This window comes from Dama dama, chromosome 26 (assembly GCF_033118175.1).
Source record: "Dama dama isolate Ldn47 chromosome 26, ASM3311817v1, whole genome shotgun sequence".
In the NCBI taxonomy this organism is placed as follows: domain Eukaryota; kingdom Metazoa; phylum Chordata; class Mammalia; order Artiodactyla; family Cervidae; genus Dama; species Dama dama.
In genome coordinates, this window is record NC_083706.1 from 57,531,723 (window position 1) to 57,559,577 (window position 27,855).

The window sequence follows — 27,855 nt, forward strand, 5'->3', positions numbered from 1 at the left end:
AACACCCTGGGGACGGCCCGCCTGACCACAGGGGTGGCATACTTGCCAGCGTTCTGTAAATTTGGTTGTTGTTTCACAGGAAAGGTTCCATGATTCACTCACTTTGTAACTGGAAAGTTTGCCTTCTGATCCCCTTGACCCATTTGGCCCACCTCCTACCCCTCCCTCTGGCAACCACCACTCTCTTCTTTGTATCTGTGAGTTTGTGTTTTTTTTTGTTTGTTTTTTGTTTTGTTTTCAAATTCCACATAGAAGTGAAAGCATGTCATTTGTCTTTCTCTGACTTATTTCCCATAGCATCATGCCCTCTATTCATGTAGTCACGAATAACAAGGTTTCATTTTTTTATGGCCGAGTAATATTCTATCGTGTGTGTGTGTGCGTGCACATGTGTGCACATGCACACACCTGTGTACATGCACATGCTAATATTGCACTCATTGATGGACACTTAGGTTTTCCTCCTTGTCTTGGCTATTGTAAATAGTGCTGCAGTGAACATGGGAATGCATATCTCCTTGAGGTAGTATTTTCATTTTTTGCAGATAAATCCCAGGAGTGGAATTACTGGATCATATAGTATTTCTGATTTTCATTTTTAAGAGCCTCCATACTGTTTTCCACGGTGACCTCACCAATTTATATTCCCACCTACAGTGCATAAGGCTTCCCTTTTCTCCACATTCTCTCCAACATTTGTTATTTCTTGTCGTTTTGATGATGGTGATTCTAACAGATCTGAGGTAATAGCTCACTGTGGTTTTGATCTGCATTTCTCTGATGATTAGCAGCGTTGAACATCTTTTCATTTGCTTGTTGGCCATCTGTATGTTTTCTTTGGAACAAGGTCTGTTCAGGTCTTCTGCTCTATTTAAATCAGATTGCTCGGTTTTTTGGTTATTGAGTTGTGTGAGCTATTTATGTGTTTTGAGTACTTACCCCTTGATAAGGACCAATGTTTTGCAAATAGTTTCTCCCATTCAGTGCATTTTCTTCTCATTTTGTTGATGGTTTCCTTTGCTGTGCAGAAGCCTTTTTTTCCTTTTCTCCTTTCCATTTTTATGAGGTATAGTTGATGTACAATATTATATGAGTTACAGGTATACACCACAGTGATTCACAGTTTTAAAGGTTATACTCCATTTATAGCTTTTATAGTTACTATAAAATATTGGCTTTATTCCCTGTGTTGTACAATATATCCTTGTAGCCTATTTATTTTTGTACATAGTAGTTCGTATCTTTTTTTTTTTTTTTTTTTTTGTATCTTTTAATCTGCAGGAGCATTTTAGCTTGAGGTATCCTCACTTGTTTCTTTTACAAACACTCTCCCATAGGTTGTGGTATGTGTCCTGGGTTGGGCGGCTGGGCATCCCAAGACTCCATCCCCTACTCGCTGTGCTTGGGGGAGCCTGTTGCCCAGCCCCAGCCCCTGTGGAATGCCCGCTCCCAGGCCAACTGGGCAGCAAAGCCCACGTGCAGAGCCTCTTCTCAGCTCCAGGGCTGGAGGCAGAGCTCGCTGGCTTCCTGGTCTTGCTGTTCTGAGCTCGGAGCTCCGTGTGCTCCTGCCCCTGCCCTTTGCTCAGACTCTTCACACCTGGGGCAGGTCTGAGGTATCTCAGGTTCTCCCAGCGGTGAGGCTTTTGAAACTCAGAGGTCAGAACTTGACGGTTTTACCTTCTCCTGTCCCCATGTGTTTATTGATGGGGACCAAGTCTTAGGTGACTACAGAGAGGGGAGAAGGGTGGGATTATGGTTAGTGGTTCAGGTTTGATCTTACTATGTTTCTTGTAAAGATTTGCCTTTTGCCATCCTTTGAATCCTGGATCCTTTCTGCAACTCTCTACTTGTAAACCTAATGGTAGATCTCATGGTGGTCATGGCCCTAGGTCACCCTTCCTTCTGACAGGGGCATGTGAGGCTGGAAGAGCTGCCTGGGATGAGGTGATGGAGAAGGTGAGTCCTGCTCTGAAGCCCTAGGACGCTGTGTGTTCAGGTGACTGAGTCAGAGGTGGGCTGAGGAGATGGTTAGAAGGGCAGGCTTCACGCTGCAGGACATGCATGGGCTTTGCTGCTCCCGAGTTGTTTCCTCTTTCATGTTGTTTTTCATGAGGAAGACATTCGACTCAGGCCAAGCTGCACGCTCTCTTCTTTCCTGTGTTCCTGGGTTCTTTCTATAAGCTGGCAGACACTCCAGTAGAAGTTGTTTTTCTTGTTTATTATCCAGGGTCCTCCATTCTGAACCTCAGATGTGGGTCAGGACTAAGTTGGAAGTCATGTGTGTTCAGAAGCTGCCTCCTCAGTGTCCTGCACCATCAGGCTGCAGATAAGACAGTTACGGTTGGGAGGCCTGTCAGTCCTGGTAGACCCAGCTCATCTGAGACAGCCACTGACTTTGGCTGGGGGGAGATGTTGTTGCTGCATATGGTGAGTTCAGAAAACTTGCAGTTGTTTCCGCTGGGACTGTGGTATTTTAGTGATCTTTCAGGGTGCAGCAGCCAGCCCAGTCTTATGACAGGCAGCCCTTGCCAGTGTGTCTCTTACTTCATTTTACCCTCTCCTCTTGTTCCTCGCAAGTATCCATTTAAATTCTAGAAGTGTATCTCAACACAGTTTGCGTTTACCTGGGTTAAAGGTGAAGCATAAAAGTGACCTTGGATGGGAACGGACCGCTCAGAGGAGAGCTGGTTTTTATTTTGCTCTCTGGGGGCAGGAGCCGCGTAACAGGCGCTTGCCCGCCCAGGCCTCAGCGTTCTCATGGCAGCGCCTGTCCTTCATGGAGGCGCCTTGTTCACCACACCCAGCCCTACCCCGGTGCCTTGTGAGGAAGAAGAGATTTCTGGATGCTCTCCTGCTGGGTTCTTTGCTAAGCCAAACCTCGATCTGATTTCTTTTTCCCTCAGAGACAGAATCAGACAGGGTTTCCCCACACAGCCTTCACATGTCACTTACTTACATCTGAACCCAACAGCTATTTTTAAAGTACCCAATGTGTGGGCACTCCTCCTGCAGTGACCTGGCTGACACGTTTGCCCCACTGTGTTCTCAGAGGCTTGTGTGTCAGACAGACGTGGGTGAGTTACTCTCCGCTCACAGTTATATGGCTATCCTGGGCCCACCACATCATGTCCAGGTCCTTGGCACAGACACGGGCTCTGCTCCGATGGTTCCTGTCTTCCTCCCCTACACACTCATCACGTGTCACGCAGATGAGCCTGTCTCCTGCGTGTTCACACACCTGCCTGTTGGCCCACAGCTCTCCCTGTCCTGAGGATGCGTGCTAGGCCATGGCTGTGTGACTGGAGTTCAGACACCTGCCACTGGCCCCGCGGCTTCCAGGCCGCCTCCTCCCGCTGTGCACGCCGCTTTCTCACCATGTCACATCCCGTTTCCTGGCAGGGGGTGGCCCCGGACAGGGATGGGAGGTTTGAAAGTCTAAGTTAGGGAGCTGCTGGGCTCCAGGAGAATACCAGTCTTTGATTCAAGCCAGCAGTATTTTCTAGCCCATGTGCCCGCTGTTGAAGACAAAGAGTGTCTGAGGGTCTGAGTGTGACTCACATAGGTGGGCATGTGCCAGACAGTGTCCTTCAGCAAATAAAAGCTTTCTTTGGGGAATGAAAACTATAAGGAGAAGGGACAGGTACAACATGGGAAACCTCCAGGGGAGGAGCTCGGTGGATGGGTGGCTTCTGCCCTCAGAAGCTGTGGGACCCTGTCCAGTCCAGAGGGCTGGGAGCAGCCGCTGCTCCTTGTGAGCCTGCCTGGTGAAGTTCAGGCCTCCTCGGGCTTGTGTGGGACGGTCGTGCCCAACCACAGCCACAGAGAACTTTGGTGTAGAACCTCCAAAGTCTAGCCGGCCTTTCAGACCACGAAAACTCAAGAGTTTGCTCTTGTTTGGTTTTCTGGTGAGTGGTCCAATGTCTGCAGTACTCTCCTCTCCCTGCCTGGGTTTCCACCTGCTTTTAAGATAGTCGCTCTGGTGAAGCAATGCCTGAAACGGCTGACTTAGGGGCTTCAGCTTCAGTGTATACAGAATGAGCCCCAGTTGTGATAAACACCAGACAGTGGAGTGTTTACTGTTCAGTATTCACCCTGAGGCTTTGCAGCAGTAGAACTGGCTTTTCTGGTTTCTATGTCCATCACTTCAGCAGGAAGTGCTCAGGAATCAGCTCCTCCCTGTCTTCATTCCAAAGCATGAAGACATGCTTAACTCCTATTTCCAAAAGGTGGGTCACATCCTCTTATCACTTTATTGGTGAAGCCTTACCTTAGCCACATGGAATTAGCCATGCTTACCAGCGACTCTGACTCGGGATTGAGGGCCCAGCCTTCTGCCACACTGACTTGTCCCCAAATCCCGGTTCTTCTGGGAAGAAGAGCTGCTGTGTGACTCTCCCAGTTGCTGGAAGAGGCCCTCAAGCGTCATATTTTCATTCTGCTCTTTTGACACAATCAAGTGTTTATTTTTCAAATACAGGCTTAGTTTAACATTTGAAAACCAGTGTGATTGCCTTCATTAGCACCATGCATGTTGTAGAGAAAGTATTGGTTGAATTCAGTTATTGTTTGTGGTGAACAGTCTCAGCAGACTAGGACTAGAAGAGAGTTTTCTTAATCTAAGAAGGAGTGTCTACAACAGAAATCAGACTTCATAGTAAAATAGTGGAAGTTTTTCCACTATGGTGTGCGTGAGTCAGGGGTGCCTTCTTTCACCAACTTCCCTTACACTGAAAGAATAGAATAAAACTCATTATTGATAGGTGGTGTGATTGTGTTTATGGGAATCCAAATTTACAGAGCAACAATTAGACTCACTACACAGATTTATCAGGGGATGGTGCAAAGTCGACATGCATAATTCAAGTATATTCTACAAAAACAGAAACAAGTAAAGCTAACCACCACATTTGCTGCGTTTACACTTAACATACAAGGAAAAATGTGAAACATTTAGGAAAAGCAGCAGTTGGACAGAATCCCCTCTGAGAGCCATAAAGCTGTGTTGATAGAATGCACTTCTGTGTGAGAACAGGCTGCCTGTTGAAAGGTGCTACTGTCTCCAGAGTGATTACACGCTAAGAGTGCCCCAGCCAGCACTGCATGCAGCGGGATATAACAGTGCAGAGGGTGAACAGTATAGGAACCCCAGCCCTGCACACAGTGGTGTATAACAGCACAGAAGGTGAACAGTGTAGAAACCCCAGCTCTGCATACAGTGGCGTATAACAGCGCTGAGGGTGAACAACCAGAGAAACCCCAGCCCTGCACACAGTGGTGTATAACAGCACTGAGGGTGAACAACCAGAGAAACCCCAGCCCTGCATACACTGGTGTATAACAGCACAGTGGGTGAACAGTGTAGGAAACCCCAGCACTGCATACAGTGGCATATAACAGTGCAGAGGGTGAACAGTGTAGAAACCCCAGCCCTGCACGCAATGGCATATAACAGCGTGGAGGGTGAGCAGTGTAGAAACCCCAGCCCTGCATACAGTGGTGGGTAACAGTGCAGAGGGTGAACAGTGTAGAAACCCCAGCACTGCATGCAGTGGCATATAACAGCGTGGAGGGTGAGCAGTGTAGAAACCCCAGCACTGCATGCAGTGGCGTATAACAGCGTGGAGGGTGAACAACCAGAGAAACCCCAGCACTGCATACAGAGGTGTATAACAGTGCAGAGGGTGAACAGTGTAGAAATCCCAGCACTGCATACAGTGGTGGGTAACAGCGCAAAGGGTGAGCAGTGTAGAAACCCCAGCACTGCATGCAGTGGTGGGTAACAGCGCAGAGGGTGAACAGCCAGAGAAACCCCGGTTTCAGCCCAGAGAAGCCTGAGCCTGTGTGTGCTGCAGTTCGTTCATCACTCGCTGGTGAGCAGGCCTGTCCACACTTGAGTAGGCTGTGGCACCACCTTCAGGCTGTGGGGATACTGGGGGCTTCTGCAGTGCTGATGACACTTGCTTTGTGGCCCAGGCGCTTGTCACCTGGTTTGTTTGAAAATTCAGATGGTCTGCAGAGGATATCTGCTTTGGGAGGTGGTTTACTTCTATTAAAATTTACTTTAAAAGTGACAGAGAAGTGTATAAGAAATGAAGAAATTGACTCTTACAGGAAAGCCTACTTCATGGGAGAATTGCCCCCAGCCCTCAGTAAGTACGTAACGTCTGCATCGGTTCAGCGGACCTTGAGCAGCCTTGGTGGGTGCGCTGACCTGGGGCCCATGGTGCCGCCTCAGGGCTGGGCACTGCAGGGCCTGAAGGCGGTGGAGAGAGAGGGGCGCAAGACCACAGCCGTCCCGTAGGGTCAGGCAGGCCTCTGAACACTTGAAATGGCTGGGGCATCTGAGAAACGGTGCAGTTAACCTTACTGCACTTAAATTCAAGCCCCACCTGGGGCCCTACTACTGGCCTGGGCGGTGCCTTTCGAGCCGGACAGTGCCGTGTGTGGGCACTCAGGGGGGTGCCCCGTGGTTGGAAGTAGGTGGTGGGGTCAGAGTGCTGATGGCAGCGAGGGCTTGGTAGCCTGGTGCAACCCCAATCCAACGTCGCAACCACGTTTCTTTCAATAGGGAAATGAAACACGACTTAGAAAAGGGATGAAACATCGGTCCTTTTCCTGGTTTATTTCAGTTTTGTGAGCTATGTGATGTTGAAAATCACTGCTATTTATTTTGCGCAACATAGATCCACCTGATGCTGACAGACTGAGTGGAACTTCCTGTATTAACAAAACCCTGTGGACACTTGCTTGTGGTCAGTTCACTGTTTATGGTCAGCACAGGCCACAAATGCCAAAAACACAAGCGACTGAGGCGAAAGATGTCTCTGCAGCTTCCTACCATATGGAGCCCCCACAGTGTCCAAGAACAGGAAGGAGGTTTGACAACAAAATAAAAATTTTGTATGGGTGTGATATTAATTTATAAGAAGTACCAGCCCATCTTTGCCAACAAAGATCCATCTAGTCAAAGCTGTGGTTTTCCCAGTATTCATGTATGTTTATGAGAGTTGGACTATAAAGAAAGCTGGGCACTGAAGAATTGATGCTTTTGAACTGTGGTGTTGGAGAAGACTCTTGAGAGTCCCTTGGACTGCAAGGAGATCCAACCAGTCCATCCTAAAGGAGATCAGTCTTGAATATTGATTGGAAGAACTGATGCTGAAGCTGAAACTCCAGTACTTTGGCCACCTGATGCAAAGAACTGACTCATTAGAAAAGACCCTGATGTTGGGAAAGATTGAAGGCAAGAGGAGAAGAGGACGACAGAGGATGAGATTGTTGGATGGCATCACTGACTCAATGGACGTGAGTTTGAGTAAACTCCGGGAATTGGTGATGGACAGGGAGGCCTGGCGTGCTGCAGTCCATGGGGCTGCAAAGTCGGACGCGACTGAGTGACTGAAATGAACCAGCCCATCAACCCTGTGCAATAATAAGCCATTTTATTCTTAAATGACAGACATTTATGTGAAATTTTTATAGTAATGCTCATGGTTAGAACTCTGACTCATCAGTGTCCAGAATGACTCTGTCTTGGCCTCTCCGCCTTTCCTGTTTTTCATTTTCCCCTTGCAAAGTTTGCTATCTTTTTGTGTTTCTTTTTGGCAGTGCCGGGTCTTCATTGCTGTGCACAGGTTTTCTTCATTCATGGTGAGGGGCTCGGGCTGAGTTGTTCCGCAGCATGTGGACTCTCCTTGACCAGGAATTGAACCCACGTTCCCTGCATTGGCAGGCGGCCTCTGTACCACCAGGGAAGTTCCTGCCTTTGCTTTTAAAGAAATTTTCCCGGTGGGCCTGAGGCTGCGATCCCGTCACCTTCCTGGCAGGATGGAGCTTTGCTGCCCCGAGGGCGTCTGTGTGGAGAGGTGGCCTGACCTTGTGGGCGCAGTGCCTGAGCCACCAGCCACGCTGGGGGGAGCTCTGGTTCCCCGTGCGAGGGCTGCCTCCTCACCTTCTCCCTGCGTCTTGCCTCTGCAGCTTGACCACATTGACCCCAGAGCTGTGCAGCTGGCCACCCTCCTGGTGCGTGGTCTCACCACCTTGGTGTTGGTCAACGGTGCCTGTGGCTCCCCCTGGGAGATGGCTGACTTCATGCCCTGGCACCTGTTCGATGGGAAGCTGTTTCATCAGAAGTACCTGCAGTCCGAGAAAGGGTACACCGCGGAGGTGCTCGTGGAGCAGAACGTGAGTCCACAGTCTTCTTCACATTAGAGAAGTTAGTAGGTTTGAAGTCAGTTGTTAAAATGCATCATGAAAACTCAGGGTCCTTGGCTGGAGGTCACAGGGGTCAGCAGCACTGTCTGTCCTCACAGTCACTCCTTCAGGGGCAGACCCCAGAAACCCGCACTGAGGAGTTCTGAAACTGACCCAGAAATCGGCGAGGCTGCTGGTGGCCGCCCAAGTCCGGCTGTGCCCCCAGCATTGTGAGCTCCCCCGAGCTTTTGTGGAGGCAGGCCACAGCACAGCATCCCACTGTCATACATTCTATATTTCCTAGCGCCTTTTTTCCTTTTCCCCATTTGGGTGAAGAGCGTGCACTCCCTGCAGACCCGCTCTGCAGGTGTCAGGCTGATTCAGTCGGCGTGGTGGTGATGTGTTCCTTGAATCATTTCCTGAAGGCCGGCAGTTTAGTGGGGCTGGTCACCACCACCCTGGCTCTGTAAGTACAGTTGCTGCATGGTTCCTGGAAGATTTCCAAGTCAGGCTACAGCCTGGCTCATTTGGAACAAGTGTCAGTACCCACGGGACCCTGTGATGGGCGAGAGCTGACTGGTCAGTGACGGGGTGGCACTCCACGCCTTACACGTCAGACAGAAAACGTTTATGTGTTGGCATCACTGTTTCACACACAGATACAATTCAGGGTGTCACAGGAGTGTAGTGTTCAGAATTTAGAAGCAGCCAAAATTAGGTACAGTCAGCAAAAGCAGAGTACTGGCGAGAATGTCCCACGACCGTGGCTTTAGTACTGAGTCAGTGAGAGGTAACCATAGGCCGGGCTCATGCCACTGCCTGCACGTCACCCCCGCAGACCCGCCTCATGTCTGGAGCCAGTGCAGACAGTCAGGGGCTACACTTACTACTCCACGACAGGCGCCGACAGGCGGAGCGAGCACCCAGCCGTCCAGAGGCAGCTAGGAAGGTCGCCCGTCCCTGCACTGTCGGCGGCATCTCTCTGTCTGCCTGCTGTCTTGGAGCTGGCTGGGACTGAAGTGACGACGTCACCAGCAGGGGTGTCCTCGGTGCAGTCGGTGGTAGGGCGTAGACGCCGCTGCAGACCTGAGGCCCCTCTGCAGACACTTGTCTCACTGCAGACACAGAGGTGCCGCCGCTGTCACCATCAGGTCGTGCAGGCGAGGACCAGCTTCTGGGACTCCTGCCGGCTGCGGTGTGCGGGCAGGCACAGTCTCACTCCCCACGGCCCTGCGGCCCCAGACTGCTGCCCTCCCCGTCACTGTGTCTCCTGAGTGCCTGCTGTGTCTGACGCTGCTCTGCCGTCGCGTCTGTCTGCAGAGGTCCCACGTCACCAGATTCCACACCCTGAAGTCAGTCGTGTGCAAAGCCTGTGGGAAGGAGAGCAGACCGATCGTCAGCAGGCGGCACTGGCGTCCACACCACGCAGGTGGGTCCTGGCCCCTCTACCCTGCGTGCAGCTTCAGGGAGGCTGGCGCAGCGGGAAGAAGCAGCGGAACTGAGGTGCTCGTGCACTGCTGAGCAGTTAGGTTCTGGCCCCGCAGGAGAGAGTCTGCAGAGGGTGCAGGCTGAGGGCCCTGCCCTGGGGCTTCACTGGCTCTCCAGGAGGCCCTAGAGTGTGCACCACTGGGTTGATGGGTCTTTATTTGACAAAGGTTTGGGTTTATTTTTTCTCATGATATGAGGAGAACTCAGAATACAAAGAACATAACTAAAAAGGTTTGTTTTAATTATATTGAAACTGAAACCTTTAAACCTGTCCCTGAAGGTAACAGATGTTTGCTATTGACAGCGTCTCTCTGTGTTTGTCTCACTGCGAGTGTACTCGGTGTGTGTCCTCTGCTCCAGGGCACTCGCCTTCCAGCACGTAGTCACGGTGCTCAGGCTCCCCTTAACAGAATGCCCACCTCTGCACGTGTTGCGTTCGCCTAATAGCTTCCCCGCCTCAAGCTTCCGGTTTTCTCTTTTTACGCATGATGGTTTTGTATGTGTGTTTCCTTAGAGTAGAGTTCCATTGTTCACAGAACTACAGATCCAGACATAATCGGGTTTTAGATTCACGTTGCCAACTTGTTTTCTAAAAGCACATGGTCACTTCACACCTTCACCAGCAGGATTAAGAGTGTCCATTGGGTGCATCCTTGACATCACTTACATTTGCTTTTCTCACTAATTTGATAGATGAAAAAGCCTATCTCCTTCACTGGGTGCTTGTTTGTCTATCAGTGAAGTCAGGCATCTTGTTCAGTAACTTGTGTTAATGAGTTCAGTTTAATCATGTTCCCATGTTCTCATTTGGGTAGGATCTGTAACTGTCACCGTAGCAGTCCTGGTGCTGTAGTGACGGAATTAGAGAATTACCCCAAATTCCTTCCCCCCAGATTGTCCTGGTTCTCACACCAGCCTTGCACGTTTCTCTCTGAGAGATGTTGTGCCCTGAGGTCAGTAAGGAAGGCCTACTAGGGTCGAGTCCTGCTCCTGCCGGTCAGCGCCGTGGGCAGCGGCTTCAGCCCCTCCTGGCTCCTGTGGGACAGACCCCCCTGGCCTCACCCTCTCGCCGTCAGTGACCTTTCTCCTGCCGCTTGGAGCAAAGCAGAAGTTTTTTCCTTGCAAAATAAATAGGCAGCGTTCTCTCTGCATCACCTGTTCCCTGCATCTCTTGGCAGCATCACAGGTGCCCTGCGAGCCCTGGCCCAGGATTCCCGTCAGTGGTGCAGTTGTCCGCAGAGCAGGGATGGGCTGGCTACAGACATGCAGACGGCAGGGTGCAGCCTGCTTCAGCCACGGTGGTCGCTGGGAGGCGAACTCCTGAAGCTCTTTCTGCATGTCAGAGTCGGGTGCTCAGGCCCAGGAGGACCACATGTGGGACAGGTTTTGTTTAAGGCCCTAAGACAGCCTGTGGTCTCTCAGATGTCAGGTGTGTTAAAGCTGCCATCCAGTGTCTTCTGGTAGGGATAGGAAACTGTGACTGATCTCTGGTGAAGTGTCTGTACTGATGGCAGACCAGGGCGGGCCTGTCTTGTTATCCCCAGTTATGGAGGAAACTGTTAACAGCCTGAGGTTCTTTGGTTCAGTCCCCTGGGCCCCAGTGACCTACCAACACCATGTAGGTTCTTGGTGGCAGAACTCAGCCCCCTGAGCCCAGCCCAGCATCCTTGGTCACCTCTACCAAATGCTGCCTCCTCCTCCTGGACAGGGCTGTGCCAGTGACACTGGTCCTGGCACCTTCCAGGCAGCGCCCGGGTCAGAGTGTGTGTGGAGGGCAGGGGTCACAGTGCTGGGCCAGCGAGGGGCTGCCTGCCTGTGTCCACCAAGTGCTGGTTCACCCTGGGGCCAGTACTGGGCAGGCTAGGCCTCCTTTATAGAGCAGCAGGAAGCACCAAGATGCTGTTTAAAATCACATTTAAATTTGTACCTAGACTTGCTAGTGCTGCGTTCCATAGAGACAAACAGAGGGCATCAGGGTTTAGGACTTTAGGAGAGGAAGTGAGAGTGAGTGGGTACGCGCTGGTGAAGTTCGTGAAGCACTGGGAGAGGGCGGCCTGGTCAGGCCTGCCTCCTATGTCCCAGAGCTGCGTGCTGGTGGCCAGCGTTGTGGGCCTGGGCTTCTGGCTCCAGGCACAGCAGTGTCTGGTCCACTGCCCAGGGCAGCTGACCGAGGAGGCCCTGCTTGGAGGCACCTAACAGAACACCCTGCTTGGCACCAACACAGACTCTCCTGGGCATAGGTTTAAAGCCGGCCCCAGAGCCTGTGTTTTTCATGGGCTGTCCCTCTGATGGAAGGGATGCCAGGTGTTTGAAAGCTACCAGCCAGGGCCACCTTGCTCACTCCTAAGAACAGCTGCCACCTGGGATCAGGCGCGTGTAGCTGCTGACATGCCGTCACGTGTCCCCACAGGACGGTGGGGCCGACCGGGATCCAGATCCCACGGGACAAGCTCCGGGTGCAGCCGGGCTGGCCACAGACAGCACTGGAGGGACCAGGGGCCAGGTAAGAGGCCCACGGTGTTCTGGGCCTGCCTCGTGGCTACTTGGGAGTAGGTTTTATGTTTGCGAGCAAGTGAGCAGGAAAATACATAGGCCTGGGAGCCCCGCCTGCTCAAGTGCAGAGGCAGTCGCCGTGCTGGGCACTAACCTGCCGCCTGATTCATCTTCTGTCAATTCGTTCAGCTGCTCAAGAACCAGTTTCGTAATTTACTGAGAAGAAAGCTCCTGTGAAGGTTACATACACATGTGCCTGCGTGCGTGCCAAGTCATTGCAGTCGTGTCCAACTCTTTGTGACCCCATGGACTGTAGCCCGCCAGGCTCCTCTGTCCATGGGACTCTCCAGCAGGAATGCTGGAGTGGACTGCCGTGTCCTCCTCCCGGGGATCTTCCTGGCTCAGGGATGGAACCCGAGTCTTCTGCATTGGCAGATGGGTTCTCTACCACTAGCACTACCTGGGAAACCCCTATATACACGTACATCCTTCTAGTGAAATAACGCACAAAGTAGCATTCTGCCAGTATCAGCATTTCCCTACGTCCTGTGAGGAGCCCAGGAGCCTCAGAATGTGACCTGGGAAGCATGGTGAGTCTTTTCCTGCATGTGTGATACCGACGCCTGGTTTAAAACATGAGGATGAATTTTGTATATAATAATTTATACTTTAAATACACCAAAAACCTCATACCAGTATTTAAATTCAGATTCTCTGCAGTTTTGAGAGCCAAACTGCATAGACTTTTGAATTACCTAAGATTTCTAATTTTACCTTTCCAAATGCAAACACCTGTAGTTTTCCTGTTACTTTTGCAACCTGTGAGATGCGTGCCCTGCACCGGCTTCTCATTGCTGTGTGTGACTGCTGCGGCCATCATGGCGCCGTGACCCAGGACTCCGGTGTGACCTTGGTCCCGCGGGTAGCCTGTGAGGCTGTGTTCCTCTGCTGGTTCTTGAAGGACCTGCACACTTAGCAGATACTTGGGGTCCACAGTAGGGCTCCGTGAGGCCCCAGCCCTGGAGGAGAGAGACACCCCCACAGTTAGTCACAGAAGCTGCAGCTGTTCCTTTGACCCCACTTCCCCTGCAGCCTCTGCTCCCCAGTCACGCCTCCCAGTGCCCCCGGGGCCTCCAGGCGGGCTGGCTGAGCAGTCGGTGGTGCCCACACCTGAGGAGCCCCCGCCGGGGCAAGTGTGGATTCCCTCCCCCGGCGCCAGCCGAGTAGTCTGAGCAGTCAGGTGGCGCAGTGTCACCGGGAGTCGGGAAATACCAGCTTTCCCCTGGTTCCAGTGTGTCTGAGGGGATTTCCAGCTGAGAAGGGTCTGAGGTTAACTGGACTAAGCCACAGACAGGGCCCCCACATATAGGCAGGTCTGTGTCCACCCTGGAATCAGAGGGGCCCCGGTGCTGTGGACTCACAGTTGAGGGCAAGTCCCTCAGACATGGGGGTGGGGGCGAAAGGGGGTCACTGTCCGTCTGTCAGACCCGCACATGTGTAGGGACATGGCCCCCAGTTGGGCGGTGGTGCGTGGAGAATCTCAGCTGGTAACTCTAAAGACTGACGGCCCTCCTCAGGGAAGACAGGGCAAGGTGGTTTTCATTTTGGTTTTGAATTTTATCTATCTATCTTTGGCTCCATTAGGTCACCGTCGCTGAGAGAGGGCTTTCTCTAGTTGCGGCAAGCTGCGTGGCTTCTCTTGATGGGGAGCGCGGGCTCCAGGGCACAGGCTCAGGAGTCGCGGCTCACGGGGTCTTCCCAGACTAGGGGTCGAACCTGCGTCCCTGGATTGGCGGGCAGATTCTTAACCACTGGACCAGCAGGGAAGTCTGGGGAAGGTGTTTCTGAGAGAAAGAGGGACCTGGAGACGTGTAGGCCCGGAAGGAGAAAGGCGGGGCTCACCCTGGCCTCCTCCAGCACCTTACGAGGCTCTGAGGAGACGGGCGGGGGCGGGGACACGGCTGCTGTGGGGCCCAGGCAGACGTGGGAGAGGCGGTGATCGGTCACGCCTAGAGCCTGCGGTGCAGCACGCGGAGACGCGGTCATCTTCCGCTGCCCGGCCCGATGTGGCCGGCTCGGCCCTTCTCCAGAGCCCGCACCCCCGCATCCCAGGCAAAGGGAAGGCTGCCCAGAGCGCCTGCCTGGCCGTCTCCCCGTAGTGGCCAGGAGTGGGCGAGAATAGCCACCTTCCTTGCTCCTTGGCTCCGGCTTCCAGAAAGCCCCGTGGGGAGGCTGCAGGCTGAGACGGGCACAGATGGGCAAGGCTGTGACTGCGGGGGGCATGCACCCCCGTGACCCGCAGTGCCTGTGGGCGTGCGTGGCCGACCCCAGCAGCCCATTGTCGGGCCTCCCCTCAGCCCGCTCCTGTGCCTCCCTGGGTCTCCTCACGGGCGTCAGCCTGGTGCCCTGGGGTCCTTCTGCTCCGAGCCCCAAGGTCTCCGCTGCTGCTCTTCTGCAGCTGGACGGCGGGCCTGCAGGGTGAGTGTGGGGGGCAGGCCGTGTCCTGGGGACACGCTGTCAGGAGCAGGCCTTGTGCTGCCTGTGCCGGTGGACTGGGACCCGGTGGGCCTTGAATTTGAAGCCTGTAGAACAGTACATGCTACAGGCTTTCTCTTCTTACTTCACTCGAGTCCAGACAAGTAGATGCTGCCTCCGATCCCGCAAAGGCAGTCCCCCCGCCCCCCCCCAACTCTCCCTGACCTCTGACATGGAGGGAAGAGACTGATATCCTGGGCCCACAGGTCACCATCGTCCCTTTTTGATCTTACTCTTCTCCTGCATTGATTCTAGAATTTCTCTTAATATTCTTACATTGACCTGTCCTATTAAAGTTTTTCCTGTTAAAAAGCAAAGTCAATTATACCTCAGTGAAAGCTGTTTTTTAATCGTAAAGTAAAGCAAGGAAACAGCACACTGACTGCAGGCTTGGCCTGTGTGGTTTCGGCCGTCACTGAGCACGCGACCAGAAGCCATCGCTTCAACACCAAGCCCTCCCCAGGCCCTTGTCCTCACCCTGGCCAGAGTTTCCTCTGGTCACTGGCCAAGGAAGAAGAGGCGTGAATATTGGCTTCCGCCTTACTTCCCTGTGATGGCAGAGCTGTCAGGGGCATGTTAACATCGAAGGAGGAACTGTTTTCCTTGGATCTACAGTGAACAGTCTCTTCAGATTCTGTTGGCAGACGGTGGTGTCTAGGAAATCTCTCCTCATGCGAATTAGAAAACAGAGACTTCTTAGGGTTGAAGAGCAGACCCTCACGTCAGCCCTGGCTCCCTGGGCAGGGGTCTTCTCTTGAGAGCCCTCATAACTAGATGGCGAGGGTCTTCTCTCGGAGCCCTCATAACTAGACAGCAGGGGTCTTATCTTGGAGCCCTCGTAACTAGATGGCCGGCCCCTTGGGGAACAGCTGGCCACGCAGAGCCCCAGGGTCTGCCCATGTACTGTGTCCTGCGTGTATGGCCGAGGCCCGGTGGAGGCTGAGGTCAGGTGAGTGCTGTCAGTGATGCAAGTCAGAGTGAGCAGGTCGCGCTGAGGGCCTGGTGTCCCCCTGGGCCTGGACCAGAGGACAAGCAGGAAGCTGGTGCCTGGTGATCTCCCTGTCAGTCTGGCAGGGTCTGAGGTTCTGGGAAGGGGTAGGTCTGGGAGGCAAGGGAAGGAGGTGTCACCTGCAGGAGCATAAGTCCAGGGCCGCCACCACTTCGGTCTGACGCGAGGGTTCGAGGACGCATGCCAGCAAGGCCTGTGTGTCTGGTGAGTCGTCCAGCCCACTCACGGGCATTGAGCACGTTGGCAGAGCAGAGGTCCTGGGGGGAATGTGCTGTCACCCCGGTCCTTCCACGCTGCTGGTGACCTGAGCTCTGGGCCCCACGGGTCCCGCTGCCGAACCTCCTGAGGGACCATCAGCTCGGCGAGCGAGGCCGGACGTCGGGTGCCGGTGGCTCCCGAGCTGGTCGCCACCCTGGGGTGCTTTCCCTGCAGGCTCAGGGCAGACAGTTGCTAGGTGGTCTCTGAGGAAATCCCTGCTCTGTGGGGCTGCAGGAGCCCCTCCAAAGTCCAGGGGTGCTGGTGCCAGAGGGTTTGGAGCTGAAACACTTCTCTGGGGGCCTCAGGTTTGAGGCAGAGTTGAGGTGGTGAGTGCTACGTTGGTGTTGGACTTGGGAATTCAGGAGTTGGGATGGGCGAGAAACTGGAAGGTCTGACAGTACACATATAAGCGAGCAGACTGTGTGTCCTTGCATGTTGCCTGATATGGAAGGTGCTCAAAAAATGTTTGCAGTGCACGTATGTTTCCACACAGAATATATTTTAAACATGCACGCATGTGTACATTAAGTCTTTTGTTAGAACAGGAACATGTTTTTTCAGGTCAGGTAATCCATTTTTTATCTCCTCTCTGTGGTTGAATTATGTCATCTTTACTTAGCCAGCACATTTTTTGCTGTGTTTTACCTACTTTTGAGCCCCTGTTATAGTGTTTTTTGGAGATACTCAAGCGGTCCAAGCAGAATGTTGTCACTATTTTCAGGACAGAGTTAACAAGCAGGTTTCCCATGGCCGCCCCCAGGCCCCCTGACCTGATGAGAGGTGAGCCGCTCCATTTGGGCTGGGAGCCTTTCTGGGCTGGGAGCCAATGAGACAGGGGTGGGGACCTGGGACCAGCAGAGGTGTGAACCTCTATTCACCAAGGGGTGAACATCAAAGCTTTCGGAACTTTTAAAATGCTAGCCGGCAGCTAAAGTGAGAATGTTTAACCTCTACGTGCTGTTGGTGAGAAATGATGTGTTAAATTCCACAGTTAGTAGCTACAAATTTGCCTGTGATTTCTTCAGATTTTCACTTCTCGGTGATTCCTAGGAGGCCTGGGCTGTTGTAAAGCTGCCTCTGATCATCTGTGATAACAAGGATGCTGCCTGGAAACCTCATTCTGGCCACTGCTGTGACCCTCTCTTGTCACCCTCCTGGGGGGTGCAGGTGACAAGGCTGCCCATCCCTTTTGCTGGAGAAGTGTTACATTTTAAATGTGAAAAGCCATCACCTGTTTTACTTGTAGAATGGTTCTTTTCTGACCCTAGAGATGCCAGAAAGTGGGCAGCAGTCCCGAGGGCAGGGATAGGGAAGCCTTGAGCTCTGCTGCAGAGGGAGCCACCCTCACGCTTTCCTGCTCTTGGCAAAACATCCCAGGCGCCATCTGCACAGGAAGGGCCATTTGCAAACATCCCTGGCAGCAGTGGCCATGTAGACGCCGTGCAGACGGTGGCCCTGGAGTTGAGGGGAGCAGTTCTGACAGTGCTTCCTTCCACCAACAGGACTGCCTCTTAATTAATTGCTTCCTACTTTAATGAATAATTATGGAACAAAATTTTAATGACAGGTGGCCACAGCTAAAAAGAGAATAAAGTTCTGGCCCAAATACAGCTCAGATGTTGTTTTTGTACGTACTTAAAAATGTGTCTTTTTTTTCTGTTTTATTTTTAGAGAAATTTAATTCTTATTTTTTGTTTTGTTATGTTTGGTGCAGGAAGTAGACAGTATGAGCCTGACCAGTGGAGAAGATATTAGTCATCTTCTGGTAAGTCCACCACTTAACATCTTCAGTATAAATCAGTTCTATAAAGATTGAAGTAAAACATCTGTCTTTATAACATAAATGTTTCATATCAAGTACCAAAGTTTTAAAAGAATTCAGATGTTAAAACCTCCCAACTTGGTTTCAAGGTAAGTTTGCTTCCTCCAGAAACAGTGTGCACAGAAGCAGAAGCCACAGAGCCTGGCTGTCAAACCAGAGTGAAGCCTCTGGACCCTCTGGACCATCCTTCAGAGTTACGTCATCTGAGGAGAGGCTCTCTGGGGGTTCCAGACCCAGACTCACATCAAGAGGAAAAGTGTCTGTTTCAGCCTTCTTCCAAAATGCCTTTGTTGGCTTACTTGTAGATGTCATCCTGACTCCACGTCCCCAAACAGCCATGGTTAACATCTTCATGCCAGTCTGCATCTGTTGATTCTTTTAATGAATTGGAATCTTATTATGTCCCACTTTCTTTAACTTTAATACTAGATTGTGAGGGCATTTCCCAGATGATCTTATCTTTCAAGACATGATGTCTAATAGGCTATATCATTTTCCAGGAATTATTTACTAATTATAAATTATAACCAGAAGTAAAGTTTCCAACTGGGTCTTCACAGAGAAAGATGTACCAGCTTCCTTCTCACCCTCTTGGTGGGAGAGGTGGCTGCATGGTCTTGACATTGCATGTGACGCATGGGTCACCCTTTCATTTAGAATTTGCTCCAGCCCAGAGCCTGTGCCTGTGAAGACACACCTGGATTCAGCACACGTTAGGCATCAGACAGGAAGCCTGCAAACTGTAGAGAGAGGCAGTAGTTGAGTGTCAGGAAGCCTAATTTATGATGCCGCTAACAAGTAGGACATCTGTTGCTCTTTATCTGTGAGCCCTGAATGGCTCTTGTTGTTAAAAAATATTCTAAATGAATCCAACTTCAGAGACATTCTTTTCATGAAAGAATTTTCACATAATCTAAGAATTGAAATTTTAAGCCCCAAATTGTCCTGACCTCAGCCCCTGGTTATTTTGATAATTGAAAATAATCTAGATTAGGGATTAGGTTAGCAGCTGTCTCCTTTTGGCCTGGAGCTGCTGTGACTGCCAATCCACCTTCCAGGCTGCACCCATACCCAGGAGAGCCTCTTGAGTCGTGCTTGCTGGCACTCACAAGACATGTCCTTCAGCTGATGTCATTAAAACAAAATAAACCCTAAACGAATTGCAGTGCAGTTTGTATCTTTGCACTTGATGCTTTAGCCTGACTGCCAGCTCTGTGTGCAGGCTCCTTACTTTGTTTTAGAATCCCGTTTGGTAATATGTACCAAAAAGAAATATAGTCTCCCATTCACTTCCTACAGGTCCTTCTTCAGGACATCTGCGTGTCTAGTCACTTTTCATGCAGTCATGTAGGACCTATAGCCTTATTTCCCAGTTTTGGAAATAGGTTTTTTTTTTATATGTAGGTTTCCTGTCTAAATTTTTAACATTCTGTTCATTTTGTTTTTGCTAATTTGAGACCACTACTGCTTCTAGAAGTTTCATTTCTTTATTGCTTATTTGCATAACTTTAAAATAAATCTTTCATTCCTTAGACTAGAAGAGTAGACTTCCATGAATATCATTTCCCCCTGTCATAAGTAAATTCTAACTTGTCAGTAAAATGTTTATGTTAGTAAAAAAATGTTTATGTTCATTTAGCAAGCTTAAGTAAAGCCATTAAGTTGATAAAATCTTTACTACATTTGCAAAACCAGTGTGATTTTTTTTCTAATTTTGGTGTTATATTATCTCTGCAATTAAGTCTTCTGATGAAGTTTCCACATATCAGTTTTAAAATGAAAATAAAAGTATTATTATTCATAAGGAAATGTAATTCACTTTTAAAAATTATTTGGAAGGCATTTTACCATCCAGCATATTGGGATCTTTGTGAAGAAAAAGGATGTTAAATTTTGTCAGATGCTTTTTCTGCATCTGTTGAGATAATCATATAATTTTTCATTTTCATTTTGTTAATGTGGTATATCATGTTGATTGATTTGGGAATGTTGAACCGTCCCTGCATCCCTGGGGTAAGTTCCAGGTGCCCAAGGTGTATAGTCTTTTTAACGTACTGTTGAGTTCAGTTTGCTAATATTAGGTTGATGGAAAAAGTAACTGTGGTTTTGGACCATGAATTTTAAATCATTATAACTAGGCTCAAACACATCTTTATTAATCAAAATAGGAGCCATTACAATCAATACATTTCTACCAGTGAGAAATAAGCTTATTTCTGTAGCATAAAAATCCATGCTTTGGGATTTGACACTCTTGGAATGCATTTTCTGCCTCCTACTGGCTGTGGAAGCCTGCAAAACATTGTTGAGATGCTTGAAGAAGTGGTAGTTGGTTGGTTGATATTCACCTGCTATGAACATGGCGGGTAAGGCAAAACTTCATAACCCAGTTCTTTCAACTTTTGAAGTGTTGATTGTGCAACATGCAGTCGGGCATTGTTGTGGAGAAGAATTGGGCCCTTTGTGTTGACTGGTGTGTGCTGCAGGCATTGCAGTTTTTGGTGCATCTCTTAAATTTGCTGAGCATATTTCTCAGACGTAATAGTTTCAGCGGGATTCAGAAAACTGTAGTGGATCAGACCAGCAGCAGACCACTATGGTAAATGCTGACCACAGTTACCATGACCTTTTTTTGGTGCAAGTTTGGCTTTGGAAAGCACATCACCAGTTGTGGTATAAAATCTACTTTTCATCGCACATCACAATCCAACCAAGAAATGGTTCATTGTTGTGCAGAATAAGAGAAGATGACACTTCAAAATGACGATTTTTAAATTTTCGGTCAGCTCATGAGGCACCCATTTATCATGTTTTTCACCATCCTGATTTGCTTAATGCCAAATGACTGTAGAATGGTCGATGTTGAGTTCTTCAGCAACTGCTTGTGTAGTTGTAAAAAGGTCAGCTTCAGTGGTGGCTCTCAGTTGGTCATGGTCAACTCCCAATGGCCGGCCCCTGTGCTCCTCATCTTCAGGGCTCTCGTCTCCTTTGCAAACTTCTTGCATCACTGCTGCACTGTCCATTCCTTATCAGTTCCTGGGCCAAATGTGTTGCTGTGGCGAGTTCTCTGCCCTGCTTTGTGAGCCATTTTGAACTAAAAATTGCTCAAATTTGCTTTTTGTCTAGCATCATTTCTATAGTCTAAAATAAGTATAAAATACTTTACAATATTGTAGTGGTTTTTGCCATAAACAGCAAGTAATAAGTCATTAGCCAAAAATATGAAGTGAGAAATGCACATTAAAATGATGTATAACATAACCACATTTATTTAAAGAACGTATTCCAGTATCAAATGGCAAAGTTCAACAATGCAAAACCATGATTACTTTAGCACCAACATAATAACTTTGCTGAGGACTTCCCAGGTGGCACAGTGGTAAAGAATCCACCTGCCAATTCTTCCCCTGGTCGGGAAAATCCCCTGGAGTAAGAAATGGCAACCCACGCCAGTATTCTTGCCTGGAGAATCCCACAGACAGAGGAGCCTGGCAGGCTATAGTCCATAGGGTCACAAAGAGTTGGACACGTTTGTGCAACTGAGCACACACATGTTTTGTTGAGAATTTTTGCATCAGTAGTCATCAGGGATATTGGCCTGTGATTGTCTTTTCTTGTGGTATCCTTGGCTGTTTTCAGTATCAGGGTGATGCTGTCCTTGTAAAATGAGATTGGAAGTGTTTCTTTCCCTTCAGTTTTTTGAAAGAGTCTGAGAAGGATTAGCATTAATTTTTAAAAAAATGTTTAGTAGAATTCACCAGTGAAGCCATCTGGTCCTGAGCTTTTGTTGGAATGTTTTTAGTTACTGACTCATTGGTCTGTTCTGATTGTCTGTCTCATTGTAATTCATTCTTGATAAGTTGGGGCTTCCCAGGTGGTGCTAGCGTTAAAGAACCAGCCTGCCAATGCAGGAGACATAAGAGACGTGGATTCGATCCCTGGGTCTGGAAGATCCCCTGGAGAAGTGCATGGCAACCCACTCTGGCACTCTTGCCTGGAGAATCCCATGGACGGAGGAGCCTGGCGGGCTACAGTCCATGGGGTTGCACAGAGTCGGACACGACTGAAACAATGCACACACACATGCTCTGCTGTCTTTGGACTTAGTAGGTTCTTTTCCTCGTTCCTTCAAGTGTAACATTACATGGTTTGAGATCTTTCTTTTTTAATATAGGGATTTATTGCTATAAACTTCAGTCTTAGAACTGCTTTTATTGTGTTAAGTTCTTATATGTTATATTTCCATTTTTGCTTGCCTGAAGATACATTTTGATTTTCCTTTTGATTTCTTCCTTGACTTATTGCTTGGTCAAGAATGTGTTAATTTCCACAGATTTGTGAATTTTCCAGTTTTCCTCCTTTTACTGATTTCTAGTTTCATACCATTGTTTTCCTTGGGCAAATTCCAGGAGATGGTGAGGGATAAGGAAGCCTGGTGTGCTGCAGTCCATGGAATTATGAAGAGTCGGACATGACTTAGTGACTGAGCAACAACAACCATTGTTATCAGAAAATACACTTGATGTAACATTAGCCTTAAATTTTTAAGATTTGTTTTGTGGACTAACATATCTGTCCTAGTGAATATTATATTGTTTTTACCTAAGAAGACTGTATATTCTGCTATTGGATGAAAATGTTCTACATATGTCTGTTAAGCCCACTTGATATAAAACAGTTCAAGTTCAGTGTTTATTGGTGTTCTTTCTGGATGATTCTACTACCCATTGTTAAAAGCAATTGTTATTGTCAATACTAATATTATGCTATTATTACATTGCTATCTGTCTCTCTCTTTAGTTTTGTTAATATTTTCCTTATACATTTACATTTATACATTTATATTTATTTATATATGTCCATTTTAACATCCTTTCATGATAAAAACTTTCAACAAATTAAGTATAAAAGGAGTGTACCTCAACATAATAAAGGCCACATATGACAAACCCACAGCTAGCATCATACATAATGGTGACTGGTTGAAGGCTTTTCCTCTAAGACCAGGAACGTGACAAGGGTGCCCACTGCCACTATTTCTATGCAACATAGTACTAGAAATTCTAGCCAGAGTAATTAGGCAAGAAAAAGAAATAAAAGACATCTACATTGGAAAGGAGGAAGTAAAACCTGTTTGCATATGTCATGATGTCATATATAGAAAACCTTAAAGACTCCACCAAAGAAACTGGAGCCCCATTATACAGAGTGAAATAAGCCGGAGAGATAAAGACCAATACAGTATACTAACGCATATATATGGAATTTAAAAAGATGGTAACGATAACCCTATATGCAAAGCAGAAAAAGCAACACAGATGTATAGAACAGACTTTGGGACTCTGTGGGAGAAGGCGAGGGTGGGATGTTCTGAGAGAACAGCATTGAAACAAGTATACTATCAAGGGTGAAACAGATCACCAGCCCAGGTTGGATGCATGAGACAAGTGCTCAGGGCTGGAGCACTGGGAAGACCCAGAGGGATCGGATGGGGAGGGAGGCGGGAGGGGAGAATGGGATGGGGAACACATGTAAATCCATGGCTGATTCATGTCAATGTATGGCAAAAACCACTACAATATTGTAAAGTAATTAGCCTCCAACTAATAGAAATAAATGAAAAAAAAAAAAAATCCCCCCCCAAAGAAATAAAATAAAAAGAAGTGTTAGAACTAGTAGAACTAGTAAATGATTGTAGATTATAAAATCAGCATACAAAAAAAGTTGCTTTTCTGTACACTGACAACAGAATGGGACTGTAAAGAACGTCGAGTGCCAAGTAATTGATGCTTTCAAATTGTGGTGCTGGAGAAGACTCTAGAGAGTCTTTTGGGCTACATGGAGATCAAACCAGTCAATCCTAAAGGAAAACACCCCTGAATATTCATTGTAAGGACTGATGTTGAAGCTGAAGCTCCAATACTTTGGCCACCTGTTGTGAAGAGCCGCCACTCGTTGGAAAAGACCCATGATTATGGAAAAGATTGAAGACAAAAGGAGAAAGGGGGCAGCAGAGAATGAAATGGTTGGATAGCATCACTGACTCAATGGGCATGAATTTGAGCAAACTCTGGGAGATAGTGGAGGAGGAGAGAGGAACCTGGTGTGCTGCAGTCCATGGGGTTACAAAGAGTCAGACACAACTTATCAACTGAACAACAACAGCAGAGTATCAAAAAAAGAAGTTAAGAAAATGATTCTATTTATAATAGCATCAAAAAGAATGAAGTACTTAGAAGTAAGTGTAACCAAGAGGTAGCAGATCTGTTTACTGAAAATTGTAAAACAGTGATGAAAGAAATTGAAGAGGACACAAATAAATGGAAAGATAGCCCATGTTCATGGATTATAAGAATTAATATTGTTAAAATGTCCATTCTACCCAGAGTGATTTACAGATTCAATGCAGTCTCTACCAAAATTCCAATGGCATTTTACAGAAATAGAACAAACAATCCTAAAATTTGCATGGAACCACAAAATACCCCAAATAGTCAAAGCAATATTGAGAAATGAGAATAAAGCTTGGAGGGTCACATTTCCTGATTTCAAACTATATTACAGAGCTAAAGTAACCAAAACTACAGTTTTGGTATAAAAGCTGACATATAGATCAGTAGAACAAAATAAAAAGCCCCCAAATAAACCCTCATACATGATCAACTAATCTCCACAAGGTCTCCAAGAAGTCTCATCAATAAATGATGTTGGGAAAACTGGATAGTCACATAACAAAACAATGAAATTGAACCCTTACACCATACACAAAAAATCAATTCAAAAATGGATTAAAGGCTTAAATAGCCTAAAATTTTGAAATTCTTAGAAGAAAATGTAGGTAATAACTTTGACATTCATCTTGACATATTTTTTTTTTCTTTTGGATATGACACCAAAAAGCACAGGCAGCAAAAGTAAAAATAAACAAGTGGAAGTACATCAAACAAAAGCAGAAGGAGTAATGAAGAAAATGAAAACCCATCCTACAGAATGGTTTAGAGTATTTGCAAGCCATACCTAGTAAGGAGGTAATATCCAAAATATATAAGGAACTCTTATAACTCATTAGCAAGAAAGCAAATAATTGAAAAAATGGACAAAGGAATTGAATAGACATTTATCAAAAGAAGACATACAAATGGACAACAGGTATATGAAAAGATGTTCAGTATTATTAATCATCAGGAAAATACAGATCAAATCCACAAGGAGATACAACCTTACAACTGTGAGAATGGCTGTCATCAAAAAGACAAGACAACAGATGTCAGTGAAGATGTAGAGAGAAGGGAATCTTGTACACTGTTGTGGATGTAAAATGGTACAGCTACTATAGAAAACAGTATGGAGGTTCCCTCAAAAAATTAAAAATAGAACTACCATATGACCCAGAAGTCACAATTCTGCTGTACATATCCAAAGGAAACGAAATCAGTATTGCAAAGAGACATCTCCATTCCAGCGTTCATTTCCACACTATTCACAAGAACCAAATTATGGAAACAACCTAAGCGTCCTTTATTCATTCATTTTATGAATGAATGAATGAATAAATTATGGTGTGTATATATGAAAGGAATATTATCCAGCTTTTTTTAAAAAAGGAAATTCTGTTATTTGTGGCAGTGTCAATAAACTTTTAGGTCATTATGCTAAGTGAAATAAGCCAAACAAAAAGACAAATACTGCATGATACCACTTACATGTAGAATCTAAAAAAGTTGAATTTGTAAAGAGAATAGAATGGTGGTTACCAGGGTCTGGAGGGTTGGGGAAATGGGAAGATATACGTCAAAATGAACAGCTTTCTGTTATGAGATGAATGAGTTCCTGGGATGTGATGTGTAGCACGGCAACCGTGTTGATAATAATATAATATATACTTGAAATTTGCTAATAGAGTGTTCTCACTCCCCCTACACACACACAAATGATAACTATGTGAAGTGATGGTTCAGCACACGCACAGATGTGTGCAGCACACAGACCCATGCCCAGCACACAGGCAGACACGTGCACAGCACACAGGCAGACTTGTGTAGCACAGACACGTGCAGCATACATGCAGACACATGTGCAACACACATACAGATGTGCAGCACACATGCAGCACACAGACCTGCAGACACATGCAGCACACATGCAGACATGTGCACAAACAGGGCTTGTTTGGGCTTCTTCCCAGCATGGCAACTGGATACCAAGGTAAGTGCCCCATGAGCTAAAGAACCAGGCAGAAGCCACATCACCTTTTATAACCTAGTAAGTCATGCTCTTCTGCCATATTCTGTCCAATAAAGTAGCCAGAAAGGCATCCAGCTTCAGGTGGAGATGAAGTAGACTTTCAGTGGGAAAGGAGTGGGCTTCTGGAAGAGCATAGGAGACAGGAGTATTGCTGTGACCATTTGTGGAAACAGTCTCCTGAACAGAGCATCCCCGCCCCCCCCCCCCAAAAAAAACCAATGAACTTGAGCTCTCATGTCTTCTACTCCACCACCACGCTTCCTGTTGTCCTTCAGATTCTCCAGATGTGGGCTCCTGGCTCAGTCTTCCCAGTGTGACCCTTGGGTTGATTTGAATAGCCTTGACTCGATAGTCCGTCCAGCAGCCTAATGTTAGTCCCTCGCGCTCCCTTTCCGTGGCCTTTGCCAGCCCTACCATACACTCAGTGCTCACCGGCCTCAAGGAATTTGGCCCCGGGCCCCACCAGCCACATGGTCTCCCGGGCCTCTCTGCTTAGCTCCCCATGCTGCCTGATCCCAGGCACAGGTGACAGTTCTGCTTGCTGTACATTCTGTACACACACGCCCTCTTTGAAGGGCAAGTACATTTTTATTGAGGAAATAAAAAGCAAAATGACTTTTAGAAATGATGAAAGTACTACATTCCACAATTCATGGGAGGAGAGTGATGTCAGGGAAGATGTGGAGTAGGAGGGTGTGGGCATGCGTCTGTCCACCTGGACATGCAGACACGTGCACAGCACATGCACAGACGTGTAGCACACACACACATGTGCATAGCACACACAGACACATAGCACATGCAGACGTGCAACATACATGCAAACAGCACACGTACAGACACATGCAGCACACATGGAGACGTGCACAGCACATGCATGTGTGCAGCACACACACATGCATAGCACACACTGACACGTAGCACGTGCAGACACGTGCACAGCACATGCACAGACACATGAAGCACAGACGTGCAGCACATATGCAGACATGCAGCACATATGCAGATGTGCACAGTACACACAGACACATGCAGCACATGTGCAGACACGTGGATCGCACCCTCGAGTGTGATGCTCCCCGAGGAGGAGCTGCAGCTTACTCACCCTCCTGTCCCTCCTGTCCCGCCCACCCCCTACACGCCCAGGCCCTCCCACTTAGGAAGCCATCAGGTCCTGGCAGGAAGGGCCGGCAGCCCCAGAAGATGCAGGTGCCAGGGAGACTCACTTCGCTTGTGTTCCAGGTGGCCTGGTCAACACCTGCCTCTTCTGTCACTTTTGGAGAGAATTGTAAGTCACGTGTTCTTCCTTAAGCGGGAAAAAGTGATTCCTGTGCCAATTTATTGTTCTAACATTATTTGAATACTTGCAGACACACATTAGACTCTCTAGGCTCAGCAGCTCTTCCCTCACACAGCTTTCTGTCTAAGACATCCTATGTGTGGAAGGGAACTACAAAGCAGACAGTGTCACAACCCCAGCAGCTCCCCGTGGGCCGTACTCGGAGGAGGGCTTTTATGGAACGGCATGGTCAGCTTCGTGCAGGGGCCACATGGGCAGCACTGGGGGGTCAGGGCCTTGCAGGGAGCAAGGCTCAGCCGTGGTGCCGGGACGGGGGCTGGGTTGACCTTGCCCAGCGGCCCTGCTCCCTGCAGCTGGGGTGCTGGGCCATCCTCACTTTGTCCCCTCAGCACCCGGACTGTGGCCTTGCTGCTTCTTCGTTGAACTGGAGAGCTTGGGACCCGGGTTTCAGAAGGGCTCCTCCCGGAGCCGTGCAGCGAAAGCCTCTGCAGCAGGTGCATGTGGAACCTGAGG

At 48.4% G+C, this 27,855-nt stretch overlaps 1 protein-coding gene across 9 annotated transcripts in view; it reads left to right on the forward strand.

Moving 5' to 3' along the window:
- The window catches only part of FAM120B (family with sequence similarity 120 member B), a 66,801-nt gene extending 44,310 nt beyond the window's left edge, over nt 1-22,491 (forward strand). For 4 of the 9 annotated variants that reach the window (XM_061130050.1, XM_061130056.1, XM_061130049.1 and 1 more), the window contains 5 exons: nt 7,978-8,184; nt 9,514-9,622; nt 12,092-12,184; nt 17,691-17,741; nt 22,208-22,491. In XM_061130050.1, coding sequence (XP_060986033.1) covers nt 7,978-8,184; nt 9,514-9,622; nt 12,092-12,184; nt 17,691-17,731 — 450 coding nt within the window. In that variant the 3' untranslated portion in view covers nt 17,732-17,741; nt 22,208-22,491. Of the gene's footprint in view, nt 1-7,977; nt 8,185-9,513; nt 9,623-12,091; nt 12,185-17,690; nt 17,742-17,906 lie in introns of all 9 variants that reach the window. The other 5 variants (XM_061130051.1, XM_061130053.1, XM_061130052.1 and 2 more) reach the window with 5 other exon arrangements.
- The last annotated feature ends 5,364 nt before the right edge of the window (nt 22,492-27,855 follow it).